General features: G+C 37.7%; 1 protein-coding gene across 1 annotated transcript; it reads right to left on the bottom strand.

Moving 5' to 3' along the window:
* Positions 1-11620: 11620 nt before the first annotated feature.
* LOC126061349 (uroplakin-3a-like) lies at positions 11621-12135 on the bottom strand. The gene is made up of 2 exons (XM_049857860.1): positions 11997-12135; positions 11621-11913 (listed from the first exon to the last, which is right to left on the bottom strand). Exons 1-2 carry the CDS (start codon positions 12133-12135, stop codon positions 11621-11623), a joined length of 432 nt encoding a protein of 143 aa, XP_049713817.1.
* Between the last annotated feature and the right edge of the window lie 6925 nt (positions 12136-19060).

Genomic DNA, 19060 nt, shown 5'->3' with positions numbered 1-19060 from the left:
GTAGTTGATAAGTGAGGAGTAGGTGTATAGAATCTTTCTATGCATAGAAGATATTAAAGAAACACTTTCAGATACACTAAAAGATCTTTAACATAATAATACAGTAATAATAATGTTTTGATGCATATGACATAGTAGCCCCCATTTGTTATTTTGAACCATTGCATGTACCTCAGATTTTTAATATAATAGGCTTTACAGGGGTTAGTTCCTAACTGTGGGTTGTAAGTAAGTCAGACATTTGTAACCTGAGGACTGCCTGTACAATCTGACGTTTATCTCTTAACTGACATGTTTATTCTATTTGCATTTAATGCAATTATTGATATGGTTGTGTTTACGTCTATCATTTTATTTTATTCTTTTAAACTTATTGTATATATTCTTTGCTCATCTTTTTCTCATTTCCTGCTACCTTTTGGGCAACTCAAGTATGTTGTAGTATTCTGTTTTTTCTCCTGTATGTTTTAGCTAATAGCCCTTTGTATAATTTGTAAGTGTTTCCTTTTGGTTAGCAGCCAAGTGCTTAGCCATGGTGCCACCAGGTCTCCTTCAACAGCAGTATGCTTTCGTTTACCTTACTCTGTCCCATTGTGTTCTTGATGTCTTATATCTTACTTCTCCATAGGCTACAAGACTCACACAAGAAAGGGCACATATCATTCTCTGGTCAGGTCTCTGCTAATGTAAGGGGTGAGTCAATTTAACATGTCTGTGCTTTGTTGCAGCTTTAGTTATATTCCATTAACCACCAAACACTAGTTCTAACAACCAGAATAAACCTCTGCACATAAAATCCTTAAGATCATTAAAAAATTGCCACTCACCGATAAATGTCATCTAATGATTGGGAAAAGAAGAACCACGTGGTAGATCCTATTTTAAGTTCATGTATCAGTCACTCATGTTAGAAATTTCCATTTAACTTTTTATTTCTCCAATTATTCTACATTGGACATTAAAGTATTCTGAGTGAAATAACACAATCCCAACAATAGTCTTAGATAATTGTATCATGCGTGAATTTTGAGGAGGATGGGAATAGAATGCATTTGAGAATTAGATAGCAGAAGGTAACAATTAAGAGGATGAACCCCACAATCAGCTTGCACAGTTTTGATCCTGATACTCACGAGTTGACCTTGGACAACTTCCTTAGTGCCTTCCAAGCTTCAGTTTCCCCAGTCAAAAATGAGGAAAATTAGTATCTACTCCGTAGTATTGATTTGATAATTACACAATATAATAACAACAACTTGCGGGTTCTTTGCCTTTGCTAGGCCCTATAACTTACATATGCTTTACTTATGTTAACAAATTTGATCCTCGCTATTATCTACTGATGAAGGAGCCCTGGTGGTACAGTGGTTAAAGCTCAGCTGCTAACCAAAAAGTTGGCAGTTCGAACTCACCAGCCAAACCATAAAAAAAAAAAAAAACCAAGCCCAGTGCCGTCAAGTCGATTCCGACTCATAGCCAGTCCCTGGGAAATAGATGTGCCAGTCTGCTTTCATAAAGATTATAGCCTTGGAAACCCTATGGGACAGTTCTACTCTGTCCTGTTGGGTCGCTATGAGTTAGAGTCAACTTGACGGCAATGGGTTTTTGTTTTATTATCTACTGATGATGAATATAAAGTACCTAGTATATATATATATATATATATATATATATATATATATATATATATTATATGCCACATTGTCAAAACACAAAAATTGTTACCAGTTATAATTTCAACACTACAAAGTATGATGGATTGCTCAAATACATTAGAAACTAAGTCACATTCTTAGCTAAGGTGTAGTAAATATCATAGTACACCAGCAAACACTCTTTTCTCTCACAGGCACATACACACATGCATAAACACACGGACACACACACACATACACACAAACAAGGATAGCACCACCAAACATCTAACAAAATGGCTCAGATGGTTTTAACTGTCCTGTGAAGGAGGAAAGTTGGGTTTATAAAACTTATTTTTAAAGTAAATACATGGAGGCACATCATAGTTTAAGTAATTAGCTTAAAAAGTCTCATGAAAAGATCGTGGTCAGTACCAAATATGCTAACAGACATCTTCGCTAAGGAGTCTCCATTCTCTTAATTACACCCAGCAGTTTTTCCCATAAGAAGGAAGTGATTTTCCTTCATAAGTTTTCATTACATTTCTCAAAACTTCTCTAAAAATATCACTTGTCTAGAATGTGTGACAGTGATTGCTGCCACCAAAAATTCATCACCTTTAGATGACTTTTTCTTTTTTTCACTTGATATTAAAATAGAAATTAGGGTTTAATACATTACTGGTTTTAGATCTAACGTCCCACAAACAAAGCAATAGTAAATTATTGCACAGGTGGAATCAGCAACCGAGGGTTCTAAGCCATCATAAATAGTGACGACTATCTTTACTACTAGCATTTTAATAATAACTTGTAGAAAACATAATGAAGTTTAAATCAATCAAAAGTACACCATCAAAACAGATTTATTTTGGTAAGGATTTACTTCAGCAAAGAGAGCAGTTATTATTTCAAACCTCAGGAAAATGTCCTAAAGATGCCATCTTTTCTTTAGGAAAAGGTTATCTGAGTACATATCTTCACATTCCAGAATTTTGACACATTCTTTTTACTAAGAACAGGAGCACAAACAGCTGAAATTCAAAACCTTTAAAAGCATATCTTAACATATATGAACTGCTCAGTTTTTTGTTCAGTGTTTTAATGGCTGTCTATTTAAAAATTAGTTATCTTGTAAAACGAAGCTACTGAATTTTTTGATAATCACATGCCTTGCGATTCATGATGATTTAAAATGCTTCGTCTATGTTGAGTTTTAAAACAACTAGAGAAACAGATGTCAGACGTCTATAAAGTTGCTATTCTCAATCAGAGATCATTTTTAGTTTAACTGTTCCTCGTCTCTGACTGTAATAAATTTGCTGTCACATGCATTTCTGGTCACAAGAACTGCAACCCCTAGAAATGTGAAGCAAGCTGAGATTTGCAAATGCCCCAGACGTTGTTACGCAAAGATAGTCTCTGTCTCTCCCAAAGGAAGAATTTAGGTGTTAATTAGGAGCGCATTCAGAGTTCTCTAAGTTCTAAGAAATGCAGCCTGTTATAAAGATCCTGAACCCATCAAATAAACAAAATATGGTGTTCTCCTGGAACAGGTTGAAAAAAGGAAGTAGTGGCTCAAAGATTATCCCTCTGCGAGAAATACATTTTCTGAAAATAAAAAGGAAAATGTAGTCTTCTTTATTCTCTGCGATGCAGATCTACGCCTTAATTGTCACTAAGGTGAAAAACCCTTTAAAATTTATGAGTCCAGAGGCATAAGAAGTGTTAGATAATTGTGCAAGATGTAGCCAGATGTGCAATGTAGTTCATTAAATTCTGCACATGTTGTCTGACTCACGTAAGCCCAGAAGACCTTCCTTCTATGTATTTATTCTAACTATCCTCCAACACTTGAAGAAATAAAACTAATGCTTCTCAGAAGCAGGGATGATGAAACTTTTTCTTGCTTACTTTGGACATGCCATCGGGAAAGACCAATCCCTAGAAAAGGACATCACGCTTGGTAAAGTTGAGTGTAAGGGAAAACAAGGGAAACTCTCAATGAAATGGATTGACACAACAGCCACACAACGGATTCAAGTACATCAAAAGTCATGAAAATGGCACCAGATCAGGCAATGTTTCATTCTATTATAAGGTCTCCATGAGTGGGAGAGGATTCAATGGCAACTCACAAGAGAAAGAAGTTTCTTCAACACAGAGACTGTAGAAATGGGATATTAATGTACAAATGTTGTTTCTTTAGTTCTTTCAAGTTTCTCATTTCTTATTAGAAGTATACTTATTAACTCATGCTTAGCCCTTAAAAAAAAAAAAAAATTTTTTTTTTTTTTTTTTTTTTTTTTTTTAGCCCTTACTACTGTTCTTGTGGCTATCCAAAGACAGATCATAGCACAAAACGTGGTGCAAGAATATCCCTCCCTCATTCTCTTCAAGGGAATTTAGTTACTGAGATTATTAGAAAGATCACATCAGGATGGTCTTGCCTATAACATCTTCATGAAACAAGGATCCAAAGTAATATTTCACAGTACATGTTCATTTTATTTTCTATTTTAGCTGTGTTTGTATTTATGTGCATTTGTATAAACCCAGGTAAAAATGTAAAGTCCAACAAATAACCACAATGCTGATAGTGACTGCTAAGTTAGAGTTGTATTTCCAGAGAGGAAATGACATGACTTTGAATTAGAGTATTGTTTAATATTTAACAAATTGTTCTACACCTTTCTTCTGTAACCCCTTGTCGAAAGCCACATGTGCCTCGCTATTTACAGAGCAAATTTGTAACAATGGGGTAATCTAATTGTTAGTTATTTGGTTGTGGCCATCTGTGGTAGGCCAATTAGTGAGCAGCATGGAATTGGGTTGAAGCACTTGTGAGGCACAATTTATTTATAACTTGATATTTATGGGGAGCTCAGTAGTAAAACTCAGTCTCATAAAGAGCCAAAGTTGCTGTTTCTGCAATCCACAGTATATGGCACATAAAGGCTGCTTCATCAATCATTCATGAACGTAAAAGAAAGACCCAAGTTCTCAGGACCATTTTTTTTAAGTTATATTAGTAAGGCAATAGTCATTAATAGTATACTAACAAAACAAGTTTAACTCATTTTCATAGATTAAACATCAACCTATGTTATTTTAAAAGAAGCTTTACATAATTATTGCAGTTATAAGAAAAATGTTTTCAAATTATTTTACAAAAAATTTGATCTAATCTGTAGTTGAGAGTCTACCTTCCAGTAAACCAAAAGAACTCACTAGATTGAGAGCAAGCAAGGAGAAAAGGAGAGGAAACGTGGAGCACCACCAAGGACCATGAGATATGTGTCTGACCTGCCTCTCTCCAACTCTAGCCACTTTAATAGTCTAAAAAAAAAAGACCAAAACCAAGCTGTCAAGTCTGTTCCGACTCATAACAACCCTGTAGGACAGAGTAGAATTGCCCCACAGGGTTTCCAAGGAGTGGCTGGTGGTTTTGAACTGCCGACCTTTTTGTTGGCAGCCAAGCTCTTAACCACTGTGCCACAGTCTAGGGGTAGTTTTCTCTCAATATAGAAACCTGGCCATATATTTAATTCTTCAGACACTGACAAGACTGTAGATATAGTTTAAGAGGTTAGTATATATTTGTAAGTCTACTCTTTCTTAACATGGAGTGAAATTAGCTTAGAAGTAAAGAAATACTTCCACTGACTGGGTTGACAAATATGGCATATTCACATAAGTTCAGTGTAACTATTGCCAGTGAGATTATTTGCAGTTAAAAACAAAGTAAAACAAAACACATCTTTTGATACTTCGTGTTTTGATGAAATATGATAAAATTATTAATAAAATGTATTGAACATCAACTAGGCTCCAAGCACTTTGTTTAAATTTTCTGAGCCCTGGTGGCACAGTGGTTAAGTGCCTGGCTGCTAACCAGAAGGTTGGAGATTCCAACTCACCAGCCTCTTTGCAGGAGAAAGATGTGCCAGTTTTTCCGTAAAGATTACAGCCTTGAAAACCCTATGGGTCAGTTCTCCTCTGTCCTATAGGGTCCTTATGAGTTGGAATCAACTCAATTGCAATGTTTTTCTTTCTTTTTAAACTTCACGTCAAACTGTGAAATAGTTATAAGTATCGCAGTACCAGGCAGCGTTTTGCTGTATTGTACATGAGGTCACTGTGAGTTGGAACTGACTGTATGGAAGCTTACAAAAACAACAATCCATAAGAAAACCAAAGACATAAGGGAAAGACTAGTCCAAAGGCCTAACGGACCACAAATTGCACAGCCACCACCAGACTGAGTCCAGCACAACTAGATGGTGCCCAAAGACCACTACCGACTGCCCTGACAGGGATCACAATAGAGGGTCTTGGACAGAGCTGAAGAAAAATGTAGGACAAAATTCTAACTCACAAAAAAAGAAAAAAAGACCAGGCTTACTGGTCTGACAGAGACTGGAGACACCTCCAGATTATGGCCCCTGGACACCCTTATAGCTCAGCACCGAAGTCACTCCTGAGGTTGACCCTTCAGCCAAAGATTATACAGGCCTATAAAAGAAAATGAGACTAAAGGGGCACAACAGCCCAGGAGCAAGGATGAGAAGGCAGGAGAGGACAGGAAAGCTGGTAATGGGAAACCTCAGTCGAGAAGGGGAGAGTGTTGACATGTCTAGGGGTTGGAAACCAATGGCACAAAACAATATTTGTATTAATTATTTAATGAGAAGCTTGTTTGCTCTGTAAACCTTCATCTAAAGTACAATTTTAAAAAATCCCCCTTTTACAATGAAGAAACTGAAAGTCTTATAAGTTAAGTAACTTACTCGAAGTCACATGGTTATTGGTAGCTAAATGTGGGATATAGATATACAGTCTTCCTACAATGTAAGAGTATAGAAAATACATACACTTACATGCATGCATATGAGGTGATATATACGTGTAATTCCAAGGGCAAGGAAGAAAATGAAGGTGTAATGCAAAAATGTAAGGCTTGAGAAATTGTTATTCTCAGCTGACACACAAGAGGCAGCAGGTAATGGAGACGATTACTACATGTGCCATATGGGGGAAGGTGCCTTCTAATCATCAGAATTCCTAGGGAGTTAAAATGAAGATTCCTTCTAAATATAGTGAATAAAAATATCTAAAGAGCTGGCCCAGTAAATTTATTTTTAGAGCTTCTCAGGTGATTCTGATATTCAACTAGGTTTGGGAACCATGGACCCAAAAGTCTTGAAGGTCTGCTAGTTTCTCTGGCTCTTGCATCCCCCAAACTTGTGTAAACGGTAAGAAAAGGAAATTCTATTTGCCAATTTTCTTTGGGAAGGGTAATGTGCACAAGGTAAAAATGTAGGCGATCATTATTCACCAACACCATCAAGAGTCAAATTCAGGGCTTTTGCTACTTGTTATGGATTGGATTGTATCTCCCCAAAAATATACGGTGGTCTAAACCCCCGGTAACTGTGAATGTGACGTTGTTTGGAAATAGAGTCTTTAAAGATGATACCAGCTAACGTGAGAACGTACCAGAGTAAGATGACCTCTAATCCAATCTGAGTGGTGTCCTTATAAAAGAGAAGTAGAGACACAGAGGGAGTACAACCACGAGAGGATGAAGTTATGTCTGACACTACTAGAAACCAGGAGAAAGAAAGGATCTTCCCTTAGAAGCTTCCAAGAGAACATGGCCTGCTGATTCCCTAAATTCAGACCATGAGCCTCTAGCTCCGTGAGACAATAAATTTCTGTTCTTTTAAGCCACCCAGTCTGTGTTACTTTGCTAAGGCAATCCTAGGGAACCTGTCCACTATGAATATTGTGTTCTTTAATATTATCTTTCCTTTTTTCCTCACACAAAATAGGGTTGAACCTCATGGCTGCTGCTCAGCAACCTGTGACGTTAGTAGAATTAGATAAACTCTCTGCACTTCAGTTTTTTACCTAAAAAAGACACCACATCGCATATATCATTATTTTATTGTGAGGATTGAAGGGAGATTCATGTATACATGCTTAGTAAAATGTAAAGACCCTTGCAATCGTAAGCGGTTATGACTATCGATTCATAATAAAATAACAACTTCATCCTTATTTCCAAGATACATCCTTATGTGCCCTGCTTATCTCCTTCTAGGATCCTTTTATGAACAGTCTAAGAAAAGAGGCTTCTGATAGTGACGAGAATCAGAGTTTTTCCTTATGGGCAGATTGCTGGGAAGACTAAATAGGAGAAAAAAAAAGATAGTGAATACTAATTATCTCGTCTTTGTCCCTCCTGATTTCTCTTTGGATGTACACAGTGATCCACTCTTCATTTTCAACACATCGTATATTTAAGCATATTTTAAATATGTGATAAAAATATGCCCCCATTAAAATCATTAATGCTATAAGACTTTCATGGCATCTTTCAATCTCCAGGTCATCGATGACTATATTAAATATCTTTCAGTTGTATTTATTTTGAAGATTACTGAATAGCAGAAGAAAGTCATTTTTAATTCATAAAGGTAGTTAAAACCAAGTACTTCCAGTACAAGTTTGTTACAAAATATCACGTATTTTATAACGAAAATAGACTAGTCTTTCTCAGTCAGAGTAAATTACAGTTATAAGTGGAGATATATTTCAAGATACAAAGCCTGGGGTCTCCTGAAAGGGGGTGAAATATGCTTTCAGGGTTGGAAAGATGAAGGAGCATCTTTTTCTGGGGGCATATGTATTGTAAAAAGCAGATATAAATGATACAATATAAATATGACATAAAGAAAATCAATTATCTTTTGTTGTATATGTTTTTTCTAATTGGCCAAAAATTCCAGGAAGAAACGTTTAACCCATTTCCATTCCCAGAGTATCAAGTAGCATTCTCATAGCATCACCATTGATAGTCACTTTTACAGACCTTTATAGGGAGATAGTTCTCCATGGGTCTGTCATGTTTCTGCAGATCTTGTGAGCAGAAGCACTTTTGGTGTTCGTTCCAGACTAATTTTTCAAGAAGTTTATATAATGAACAGCCTTGAAAAACATAAATAGTTTTTCCCTTTAGAGTGAAGAGCAGGTTTGCTTACAGCCGTCGAAAGTACAGATAGTGTCTCCCTCTGGAGAAATGGTTAAACATGCTTATAGTACAGGATAAGTGCAAGGTTTCTCTCCACTAACGCAACCCACAGTGTGTATAGATGTCACTGGAACCTCTTCACCTTACCCTGTGGGACTCAGAGAATTGACACGAGAAAGACAAAAATATGCTTGTTACTACTATTGCTGTGAGTAATATACTGTCCTATGTTTCTGACCCAGGAGTCTCGCGCTTTATCCTAGTATCGATGAAACTGTGGCAGTCTAAATTCTTAGCTTGCAAGTAGGATAAAACCTCAGACTTCTTCAGTTCTTGACACATGTGGTAGTTAATGTTGTGTCAACTTGCCTAGGCTATGACTCTCAGTGTTATATAATTATCCTCCATTTTTGTGATCTGATGTAATTATCCTCCATTTTGTGATATGATGTAATCACTTCCATGATGTGATCTGATGTGATCAGCCAATCAGTTGTGAGGGGACTTCTTTCTCCAGAGGTGTGGCCTGTACCCAAGGTATACATGGACGTTCAGTCAAAGTTCACTTACTTGCTCTAGATCCTGTTTCTGGCTCATCATCAGCTGACTTACAGTTCTTAGGACTTGAGCTAGCAGCTTGTCATCTGACCTGCCAACCTTGGGATTCACCAGCTCCACAGCCCTATGGGCCAGCAGCCTGTTGTCTGATCTGCTGACTTTGGGGCTCACCAGCTTCCACAGCCCTGTGAGCAAGCAGCCTGCCCCCTGAACTGCTAATTCTGGGTTTGTCAGCCCCTGCAGCCATGTGAGCCAGAAGAAGCCTCCAGCTGATGCCTGACCCACAGACTGTGAGACTTGCCAGCCTCTGTAACCACATGAGCCATTTTCTTTAGATAAATATCCACCTCTCTCTACGCTTCATGATTTTCCTTCAAAAAAAATTTTTTTTTTTTTTTAAAGAAGCCAGACTAAGACAACACATTTTCTGGATAAATGAAATTTGGCACCTTAAGCACATTAAAAAAAAAAAGTTTAGCCTCACCCTTCTGTAGTAAGATTGCGTGAGTTTAGATTCAGGCTCTGTCAATTACTAGCTGTATGGTTTTAGAAATGTCATAAAATCTCCTCAGGGATTATACAAACATATAAATATAATTAATATTTTAAATATTAAATCTGTTTAATATATTTTCATATTCATCACCTGTAAAATGAGGCTAATAATTTTTTTCTGTTTCTTGGAATTGTTGTGAGGAGTTAAATGGGTATATGTAAAGTACTTAGAAGAGTGCCTAACATTTATTAGATGTTTAATTAATACTCACTATTATTATTATTATTATTAAATTGGGGAGGAAGACATGATAAGAAGAAACTATTCATAATTCCACCACTATTTGTAAATGTCCTACCATTTTGGTACCTTTCCTGTCTGGTTTTGATGTGTATTTTCATAATTAATAAGCATATCTCAAACTATGCTTTGAAGAAAATATTTTAAATTATATTGCATAGATTTTATTTAGGTTTATTTAACTGCAAAGAATAGAGAGTAATGCACTGCTTAATTCTTGAGTCTGCCTCTCAAAAATGGTACAAAGTTATTAGATAGTAAGATCATCAGTATGACCAATGAAAAAAAAGGAACTGAAAATTAGGAGAAAAATGTCATGCATACCTGGTTTATTGAGGAATTTCAAATACTTAGGATAAACATAAATCAGCTATACAAGCTGCTTTTAACCATGGCATACCAAATCCTCTTTTTAACCCTCTGGTGGCATTTTACAAGTTTCCATAACTTTGTGTACACTTTCAATAAATAAGATACGCCCTATCTTGTAACTTATTCGAAGTCTTCATTATCCATCTTTCATATCAATTTGTGATTAGGTCTTGTTGTTGTTTGTTGCTAGGTACCAACCAATTGGTTCTGACTCATAAGAACCCCATGTACAAACATATACTGCCTGGTCCTGCACCATCCTCACAATTGTTGCTATGTTTGAGCCCACTGTTGCAGCCACTGTGTTAATTCACCTCATTGAGGGTATTCCTCTTTTTCACTGACCCTCTAGTTTACCAAGCATGATGTCCTTCTCCGGGGACTGGTCCCTCCTGATAACATGTCCAAAGTATGTGAGACAGAATCTCATCATCCTTGCTTCTAAGAAGCATTCTGGTTGTACTTCTTTCCAAGGTAGATTTGTTTGTTCTGGCAGCCCATGGAATATTCAATATTCTTCGGCAACACCATAATTCGAAGATATCAATTCTTCTTCAGTCTTCCTTATTAATTGTCCAGATTTTGCATGAATATGAGGCGATTGCAAATACCATGGCTTGGCTCAGGAGCACCTTAATCCTCTAAAGTGAGATCGTTGCTTTTTAACACTTTACAAAGGTCTTTTGCAGCAGATTTGCTCACCGCAATATTTCGTTTGGTTTCTTGTCTGCTGCTTCCATGGACATTGTCTTGGATTCGAGTAACATGAAATCCTTGACAACTTCAATCTTTTCTTTGTTTATTATGATGTTCCTTATCAGTCCAGCTGTGAGATTTTGTTTTCTTTGTGTTGAGGTATAATCCATACTGAAGGCTGTGGTCTTTGATCTTTGTCAGTAAATTCATCAAGCCATCCTTGCTTTCAGCAAACAAGGTTGTGTCATTTGCATTTCACAGGTTGTTAAGGAGTCTTCTTTCAATTTTTATGCTGTGTTCTTTTTCATATAGACCAGCTTCTCAGATTATTTGCTTAGCATACCTTTTTTTTTTTTTTTGTTCTGTAAACTTTATTAAACCCAAATCTCTGGGAAGATATTATCGAACATTTTCCTGCTGCTGAACAACACACACTATTTCACTGTAGGTCAAGTGCACCATAGTCAAGTGAGTGAATGAACCTCAGCAGGTTGGTGGGGAATGCTTCCCTGAGGTGGGGGGCTCAGCTCAGTCCTGGAGCTTGCTGGAATATACCTCGGCCCTGTCCAGGGGAGGCCCCCGGTTCACAGATGTGTACGAAGGCTTTGAGGTCCCCAGAGAATTGGGGACGGCCTCCTGCGTGATCTGGAAGTCATGTGCCGTTTCCCCATCTGGACTCCCCATGTCCACAGAGCTGAGGAGGATGGCACCCGTGAACCCCAGGAGCCGGAAGAAGGGCTGGGAGCCCAGGATGGCCGTGATGACGACCATGCCTCCCCTCCGCCTCCCAGGCCACTTGTCAATCACTGAGCACGGGGTTAGCCGGTTGGTGCGAATGGGGTCTGACCAGAGGGTCTGGTCCTGTACCAAGCCAGTGGACATATTGACGAGGACATACTTGAACCCGACTCAGGGAAGATGTAGAGGTAGACCTCGTAGGTGCCAACAAGGGCAGCGTTGCTTTCAAACATGCAGAGCGGCTTCTCCAATGCCACAGTGGTGAGCGTGAGGTTGTTAGTGGTGAAGGTCACACTGGCCAGCATACAGATTGAATAAATACGGTGAAAGGATACAACCCTGTCACACACCTTTCCCGATTTTAAACCATGCAGTATTTCCTTGTTCTGTTCCAACAACTGCCTTTTGGTCTATGCACAGGTTCTTCATGACCACGATTAAGCATTCTGGAATTCCCATTTTTTGAGATATTGCCCATAACTTGTTATGATCCATACAGTTGAATACCTTTGCACAATAAGTAAAACACAGGTAAACACCTTCTTGGTATTCTCTGCTTTCAGCCAAGATCCAGCTGACATCAGCATAGCCCTTGCTTCATGTCTTCTTTTGAATCTGGCTTGAATTTTGCCAGTTCCCTGTCGATGCACAGCTGCAACTTTTTTTGAATTATCTTCAGCAAAATTTTATTTGCATGTAATATTAATGTTATTGTTTGATAATTCCTGCATCCCGTTGGATCACCTTTCTTTGGAGTAGGCATGTATATGGATCCTTCCACTCAGTTGGCCAGGCAGCTGTCTTCCAAATTTCTTGGCACAGATGATGAGTGCTTCTAGTGCTGCATCTGCTTGTTGAAACATCTCAATTTATATTCTGTGAATTCACGGAGCCTTGTTTTTCACCAATGCTTTCAGTGCCGCTTGGATTTCTTCCTTCAGTACCATCAGTTCTTGATCATACGTTACCTCCTGAAATGGTTGGTCCTTAACCAATTCCTTTTGGTTCCGTGACACTGTGTATCCCTTCAGTATTCTTTTTGATGCTTCCTATGCTGTTCTATTTTTTGCCCATAGAATTCTTCAACAATGCAACTCAAGGCTTGAATTTTTTCTTCTGTTCTTTCAGCTTCAGAAATGCTGAGTGTGTTCTTCCCTTCCCTTCCCAGTCTTTCCACATTTCGTTACAATACTTAAGTTTGTCTTCTCATGACACCCTTTGAAATACTCTGTTTAGCTTTTTTACTTGATCATTTCTTTCTTTCACTTTAGCTACTCAGTAACCAAGTTCCAGAGTCTCTTCTGACATCCATTTTGGTCTTTTTTTTTTCTTTCCTGTCTTTTTAGTGACCTTTTGCTTTCTTCATATACGATGTCCTTGATGTCATTCCACAACTTGTCTGGTCTTCGATCTTTAGTGTTCAATGTGTCAAATCTATTCTTTGGTTCAGTGGGTCTTAGAAGAATAGAGGAACGGTGCAGCTATGCCAAGACTTTGGAATACAAAATCCTCTAGTGTTGAAGGCAGGGAAGAGGGATTGTGCAAAGGATATAGCACCTAGTTGGTTGCATATTGGTGTGGTTTTTGACCCTGTTCTCTTCTCTAGTTTAGCTTACCTTTGTACTAATGCATTCCCATAGGTTGAGGACATGGTGTTCTTGGAGAAATTTTAAGCTTCGTTTTCTTTTATTGCTGCTAAGAATCCTCTTACAGAGAAGTTGCCTACTTATTCTTCAATTTTCCCATCAGCACAGGCCTCCAATTCCCCTTTCTGTGTGGTTGTGAGGGGGTGGTGAGTTCTTGCTGATTTCTGCAGTTTGACATATATCCTTGGGATGTTAAAGTAGATGCAAATTTTCCTTATTAGGACAAACTCTGAGAGCAATTTCCCAAGGACAACCCTCCTACCACCACCAATTATCTAGAGCCTCTCCTGGCAGTAAATTGGCTTCTTACCTCAATCACTGCCCTCCCCACGAGGCACAGCACACTTTCCTTTCTTTCTCTGTCTTATATAGGTTGATATATAGATTGTGTGGGGTGTTGGTGAAAGTGGTTGGGCAGATTTTTCAAGTGTCTGGGAGCTTAAGGGTAGCAGTTTTTAGAATCAGTAGTTTATTGTCTTACGGTTTTAGATTTCGACTTCAGCTAGGATTCTGAACAATGGAAAGTTCAGCTCAACATTCTTCTACAATTATGCCATACTGCTTTTGTTAGTTGTCACCAAGTACTCATGATGACCCTATGTACAAGAAAAAAAAAAAAAACTGTTGCCTGTTCCTGCATTGGCTTCAAGGTCCTTGGTATACTTTAGCCCATTGTGGCAGCCACTGTATATTTTGAGTACTTTCCAAGCTAGGGGCTCATCTTTCAGCACTATATCAGACAATATTCTGTTTTGATCCATAGTGTTTTTATTGGCTAATTTTCTGGCCTTTCTTCCTAGTCTGTATGAGTCTGGATGCTCCAATGAAACCAGTCTACCATGGGTGACCCTGCTGGTCTTTGAAATACCAGTGGCCTACCTTCTAGCATCACAGCAACCTGCAAGACACCACAGTAAGACAAACCAAAAGATGGGTGGTGGTCTTTAGTGATATAATAAACACTATTTTAAACATTAGATTTTTAAGTGCATAGTATGGTGTTTGAGTTTATTTCCAAAAATACAAATTCACAAAATACTATACTGCAAATGGATTACTAATGTTGCCACCTTTCTTGATATCACTAGCCTGTTTTTGTGTTGCACATCCCTACCTGGCATCATTCCATAAGACCAGGGAAAGGTGTGGCATGGCCAAATTGTATTTTTCTTGTTTGCTTATTGAATGTTGTGATTTTTTTAATCTACAAATCTTTGAAAAGTACACAATTTACTTTGGTAAAATAAATCACGTAGAACAAAATTGCTCTGCCAGCTTCTGATTAGAACAGCAGCCTTGACCAGAGCAGGCAAATCCCAAGCATGCAATTCTTCTTCTCTGGGTTTTTGCATCACATTTATAAAAATGTTTTGAATTTTTAATTTTAAAATATACATCCTCCATCATTAAAAAATGGACATACACACTCATACCTACGCCCCTCCCAACACACACACACTCACTAAAGGCATGACATAAATTTCATTAAACATTTTCTCAACAGTTTAGGTCCAACATATATAGATTTAAGAATTCTGCTCCATGAAGTAATGATAGTCTCATTATAATTTTTCAGACGGTTTGCCCTTCAGCACCTCAGATGTTAATGAGTAAAAGCTAAGGTCAAAGGAGTAGAATCTATGATTTAGAGTTTAGAAGCAGAATAGGTGAAATAAAGGTGGTCACACTGAAGAAATGTATATTAGGATATGAATTGGTGTTTGAGTAGTCTCTCTTTCAATTATTTTACTCAAAACAAATCTAATTCCCAGCAAGAACTGCTAATTATAAAAACATATAATCCCTTTGTAAAATATTTTGTCTGAATAGTATTTCTCCATAGGTGTTCAGCCACAAAAAGTTATGAACTTTGGTTCCAATGTAGCTGAAGCAGCCATAGCCTTCTTCCAGCTGTGCTTGTATCCATCAGACTGCACCATCCTCACCTTAGGGAGTATGTTATTATGCTTTTATTTCCAATTGAGGCAAAGTGTCTCAGTTGTAACAGGAAGCCACACAGGTAGTTTATAGAGTAATTTCTTTTGTTTTTTTCTTGTCACTCTGAGTACCTCAGGCAAATCCTTGCCTTCTTGATTGATGAAGATTTGGGTGAAAGCTCAAAATTCTTAGGGCCTTACCTTAAAAGGATTTAAAATATAGGTTAAGTTCTCATAATATGATTAACTTGAAAAAGTTATCTGCAAACCCCAATGAAGAAGACATGATGAATGAGTATCTGTGAAATATGAAATGTTTCCTAAGTCATCTGCTCATTCTGGACAATAAGATGTATTTTTTTTGATAGACATTGTCCACATTTCCAACTGGTATATGTGATCCAACCGAATGTGAAAACTATAAGAACAATATCATTAATATCACACGCAAGCAAAATTTTGCTGAAGATCATTCAAAAACGGCTGCAGCAGTATATCGATAGGGAGCTGCCGGACATTCAGGCCAGTTTCAGAAGAGGACGTGGAACCAGGGATATATCATTGTTGATGTCACATGGATTCTGGCTGAAAGCAGAGAATATTAGAAGGACGTTTACCTGGGTTTTATTGACTATGCAAAGGCATTCGACTGCATGGATCATAACGAACTATGGATAACATTGGGAAGAATGGAAATTCCCGAACACTTAATTGTGCTCATGAGGAACCTTTACGTAGATCAAGAGGCAGTTGTTTGGACAGAACAAGAGGATACTGATTGGCTTAAAGTCAGGAAAGGTGTGCGTCAGGGTTGTATTCTTTCACCATACCTATTTAATCTGTATGCTGAACAAATAATATGAGAAGCTGGACTATATGAAGCAGGACGGGGCATGAGGATTGGAGGAACACTCATTAACAACCTGCGTTATGCAGATGACACAACCTTGCTTGCTGAAGTGAAGAGGACATGAAGCACTTACTGATGAAGATCAAAGACCACAGCCTTCAGTATGGATTATACCTCAACATAAAGAAAACAAAAATCCTCACAACTGGACAAATGAGCAACATCATGATAAACGGAGAAAAGATTGAAGTTGTGAAGGATTTCATTTTACTTGGATCCACAATCAACAGCCATGGAAATCAAGAAATCAAAAGGCACATTGCATTGGGTAAATCTGCTGCAAAAGACCTCTTTAAAGTGTTGAAGAGGAAAGATGTCACCTTGAAGACTAGGGTGCGCCTGACCCAAGCCATGGTATTTTCAACTGCATCATATGCATGTGAAAGCTGGACAATGAATAAGGAAGACTGAAGAAGAATTGCCGCCTTTGAATTGTGGTGTTGGCGAAGAATATTTAATATACCATGGTCTGCCAAAAGAACAAACAAATCTGTCTAAAGGCATACAGCCAGAACTCTCCTTAGAGGCAAGGATGGTGAGACTGAGTCTTACATACTTTGGACATGTTGTCAGGAGGGATCAGTCCCTGGAGAAGGACATCATGCTTGGCAGAGTACAGGGTCAGCAGAAAAGAGGAAGACCCTCAATGAGGTGGATTGACACAGTGGCTGCAATAATGAGCTCAAGCATAACAAGGATTGTAAGGATGGTGCAGGACTGAGCAGTGTTTCTTTCTGTTGTGCATAGGGTAGCTATGAGTCAGGACCAACTTGACGGCACCTAACAAGAACAACAACAACATTACGCAACTGTCAGCTACACATCATTAGGCATGATTTTGAATGCCAAAAGAGTAATATTTCATGTAAGCATAAACAGGAAGTAATTTAAAAGTCAAGAACTCCCCTTGAAAATAGGCTTGAATTAGGTTTTTAAGAGTAGAAAGAATGCATTAGGCTTATCTCCAATGTTTTCCATGGTCGAGCTTTGGTCCACATTTTGCTGGCAGTGGTGTTGCTTTCTATTTATTTAAAAAATTCTCGGTGGCTTATAAAAGATTGTTAGTAACTTGGAGACCTATCATTCTTTCCCCTGGGGATTACTTAATTCTTAAATATAAGGAAACAAAGAATTCTTTTCTTAGCGGTCTCTAGAGGGAAGCTCCCAGAAGGAGAAGGCTGCTCTTTAGTGTTTCTCCTTTGGTGTGATCAAAGCTTTAACTAATTTGCCTGTAAGGACAAAGGCAGATCCATTTGAGGACTCCCATAGAGCCTGCCTCATGGAGGGGAGTAAGTAGATTAAAGGGAAACTGAGTTCATTTGGGAATAGAGAGTAGCTGTCTAAAGGAGCACTTTACATTTAAAATAATAAATACCCAACAATACAAATTTAGAGTTGGGTATGCTTTGAAGTAGAGATGTTAAGTCAAAGAAAATTTTACCACAAAGTGTTGCAAAAACTAAATATATAAAATAAAATTCATTAATAAAACAGCAATTAAATAATTTAAACTGGAATAGTGAAAGGGGACATGAAATAAGAACATTTGGGCTATTTATTTATTATTTTTTTTTAGTACTACCATTTAATTCCGCATGTCCTTTTAGGCTCAGTAAATTTTGGGATCAACCTCAGGACAATTTTTCACTCTCTGATAGTTCATTGTTATTATTATTATTTTACAAAAAACTAGGCAAGTTCAAATTTGTTTTATTCTTCAGATATTGCTTAGAGTAAAAGATTGTGGAAAAACATCTCATCTGATTACTTCTAGGTAGCCCAATGCAAATTTTAGTGGTAAAATAGTTTCACTATAATTCAATTGGATCTGATAATTTTGTTATCGAAATATGATATTCTGCTCACACTTGATATAAATTCACACACTCATGTATACACACACCACACACACCTCACATTCATACTAACATATTTTGGAGAGTCTGGTTATGGATGAATAAAGGCAAGAGCTTATAATAGAAAGAACTGATTTTTCTGGCCTCACATAAGCCCTTCCCATGCCTAGAATTTCATGAGATTCATACCAAGAGTTTTGTTCTTGATGGATTCTCTGCTTTGGCCTCATTTACATGGCTATTCCCCTTCCCCACACAGCTCTTTAGATCTTATGTTCTTTTATCTTTTATCTCCAGACATTTGCTTATTACCTCTCTGATTTCTGTCATATTGAAAATTTACATCATCATCATAAAAGGCAGCAGAGCTTGGGGGCTAAGAGCATGCAGGCTTTGCAGTTGTACAAATATAGATTTAAATTCCATCTCTAGAAATAACAGAGTGGGACTTATTATGCTAACTTCACAAATGTTCAATTTCTTATATATAAAGGAGAATGCCAATACCTACTTCATAAGCTTAATGAAGACTAAGTACAAAAATATGTATTAAACAATCTGCATGGAACCTAGAATACGGGTTCCATAAATAAACCACAGACTTCTTGCTGTCAAGTGCATTTCGACTCATAGTGACCCTATAGGATAGAGCAGAATTGCCCCAGTGGGTTTTTAAGACTATAAGTCGTTACAGGAGCAGACTGTTGCATCTTTCGCCTGTGAAGCTGCTGGTGGGTTCAAACTCCCAATCTTCAGTAAGTTAGCAGCCCAGTGCTTAACCAGTGCACCATCGAGGCTCCTTTGTTCCATAAAAAGTTGCTATTATTACCATTGATTTTACTCTAATATTTATTTCAATCCATTTTTCAACTGTCTAATCC

This window comes from Elephas maximus, chromosome 18 (assembly GCF_024166365.1).
Source record: "Elephas maximus indicus isolate mEleMax1 chromosome 18, mEleMax1 primary haplotype, whole genome shotgun sequence".
NCBI classification, from domain to species: Eukaryota; Metazoa; Chordata; class Mammalia; order Proboscidea; family Elephantidae; genus Elephas; species Elephas maximus.
This window is presented reverse-complemented; position numbering and strand designations above follow the sequence as displayed.